Raw genomic sequence first — 2,500 nt, 5'->3', positions numbered from 1 at the left:
ATCAAGTCTAAACTTGTCACATCTCTTGAGCGTATACTAGGGCTAGGTTCCGCGTACGTTAGTCCAATTTTTAACAGACAAAGAATTTAAAAGCATAATGACTCACACTTTCAGCTATATTAGGACAAAATTGTAATAAAATTAACCAGCGTTTTTCCACTTTACCCGAATGCAACCCGTTTCAATCTTTCCCAATTTTATTTATTCATCCTTTATTTTAGCTTCTTTACTTACGTCTTCCCTTTTCCAAGAACTCCTTTCCTCTTCTTAACGATTTTACATGTATTTAGCAGTTTTAGTCAACACTGTAACAAGATTGTTGCTTGACCTTCCTGCGCGCGACGCTATTTTTCATTATTTTCTTCAAAACAATGTAGGTCTTTGTAAGTGTTATCAGTCTCGGCCTTTGCTGATAGCACTTACCTCAACCGTAATTATTACGGATATCATAAAAACCTCATCCAATAATTGTTTATTATCTAACCGAATCGGCGAGCTGGCGAGGTGAAGCGAACGCTATGATCTTGCCCACTCGGGGTTTTCCGCGTTTGACCCGCAAGAAAAAATTCTCTTTCTGACAATAAAACAAATCCTTTATTGACCAACCTTGTTCACTCATGATTGCGTGATATTGGCCTTTGTCTTTTTTGCGCTTTTAAAAGAACTTGGCCAGTATCCAACCATCTTGAACTCATGCTTGGTCAATAAAGCATATTTGATATCCACACATACTTTGTCAAAGTTTCAGGGGGGGTCATAAACATTTCCTCCTCCTCTTCCTCAACTTGATCTTCTGTACCAGATTCCAGTACCCCCAAACCACTAACGTCTGAGCGGGCCCTGCTACCGTATCCTCGACCGTCTACAGGAATATCCTACAATAGGTATCATACTAACTTGTACACAGCACTCAAACCAACAGTTGGCCTTACATAAAAAAAAAATCATCTACATATTTTCAGTTAACTGTTAAGTATTACAGAGCAGACATCGGGAATCGAAAGGTGTGTTTAACATACCACTGGTTTGGCATCTATCTCATCCACAGCAGTTTCTCCACCTGGTATTGGGATACTCTTAGCAAGCTACATAAAACGATCAGGGAAAATCTTTAGTTAGTTCTTAAAATAGCCGTTGAAGATTAAAGGGCCAAGAAACAAGGTATAAATAAATTAATTATTTAATTAATAAAAAGATGATTAAGTATCCGTTTCTTTAGCTTCCTTGGAGACAATTCAATGTGGCAAAATAACATACACTTCTTGTAAGTCTCTTAAACAAACTCTGACAGCGCTTTGGAGGTTTCGTTTCGGTACCTTTTTTGTAAAAAAAAAAAAGAGTTTTCAACAGGGCCACAAAAAGTCATGGCAGAGACGACAAATTAGTTTATAAAGACTATGAGCTGTAGTTAACGTCACGATATTTTGCAGCAAGTTTAACAGTATCCAAGAACTGGCTATAAGCTGTTAATAAGCATTTTAGAATAATAGACAAACCTTAATAGCTTGTTGAAGTTTATCGTCAGACACATGAACCTTAACAGAAGGAAGGCTTCCAGAAAGTTTGATCCTGTGAAAGAGATAAAATAGCCACATGTTGTTTTTATGCATCTAGCTCTGCCAGTACAGCACCAGCATAAGTACCAAAAACAACAAATCAAGGAGCACCATTTGGGCACCAAAAACAGATTCAAAAGCCAGTGTTGATCGTTATCAACTCTATTGGCAAAACCACAGAAAAGTTTGTGTTTTATTTCACTGGCCTCAGTTTTTCAAGAGTTGGAGAGCGCTATTCAATCACTATGCGGTGGAAAGTAGGTTGAGTTTGATCGTCCGGGTGAACGTAGTCCTGACTAGGACTGTTGCTGTTGACAGTGACTGACGTTTCGACAACCTGTGCGGTTGTCATCTTCAAAAAGAGTCTGTTCACCTGGACGATCAAACTCAACCTACTTTTGAAATGACTCCTGGCTTCAAACCTTTCACAGTTTTACTACGCAGTGGATACGCAAATGCGTTATTTACTGGGAAGAGATTTATCCTGTGGATAGTGTCATCCACCTTTGGACCAACTGGGACTTGGACGGCAAAACAAGCAATTTATAATGGCAGACCAGAACGCCTGAGGTCAGAACTTAATTATCTAACTGCAAACCAATTCATTTGTACGGAAAGGTCCCATAAGGAGTGATACTCAATGTTTATATACCTAGTTCAAAGGTTAAACTGTGACAGATTTTTTATTTGTTTGATGAATCTACATCAAGTAGATTTAATCACTACAATCGTATCAAACGGAGCACTATCCTGAAAACATATATTGTAGCTGTAAAATGCAAAAAAAAAACATTCACAAGACGGACAGAAGAAAGACGGTGAAGAAAGCAAGCTCGACTTACTGAGCGAGCCTTATATCGTCTGGATTTAAGGCCTTCTGAAGCTTCATGTCAATTCCCATGGGATCCAGAATGTGCATCTTTGATTTGATCTGCTTTCTCGCT

The 2,500-nt window shown here is 38.5% G+C and overlaps 1 protein-coding gene across 1 annotated transcript in view; it reads right to left on the bottom strand.

Annotated features, from left to right (window-relative positions):
* LOC140937485 (intermembrane lipid transfer protein VPS13A-like) overlaps window positions 1-2,500 on the bottom strand; it is a 110,677-nt gene that overhangs the window by 76,862 nt on the left and 31,315 nt on the right. Inside the window, exons 28-31 of the mRNA XM_073387052.1 lie at window positions 2,399-2,500; window positions 1,497-1,569; window positions 1,020-1,085; window positions 733-875 (exon numbers count right to left, since the gene is read on the bottom strand). The exon at window positions 2,399-2,500 is cut by the window's right edge and continues 16 nt beyond it. Coding sequence (XP_073243153.1) covers window positions 733-875; window positions 1,020-1,085; window positions 1,497-1,569; window positions 2,399-2,500 — 384 coding nt within the window. The remainder of the gene's footprint in view (window positions 1-732; window positions 876-1,019; window positions 1,086-1,496; window positions 1,570-2,398) is intronic.

Source organism: Porites lutea, chromosome 5 (assembly GCF_958299795.1).
Source record: "Porites lutea chromosome 5, jaPorLute2.1, whole genome shotgun sequence".
Classification (NCBI taxonomy): Eukaryota; Metazoa; Cnidaria; class Anthozoa; order Scleractinia; family Poritidae; genus Porites; species Porites lutea.
The sequence above is the reverse complement of the archived record's forward strand: the minus strand, read 5'-3'. Positions and strand labels throughout refer to the sequence as shown.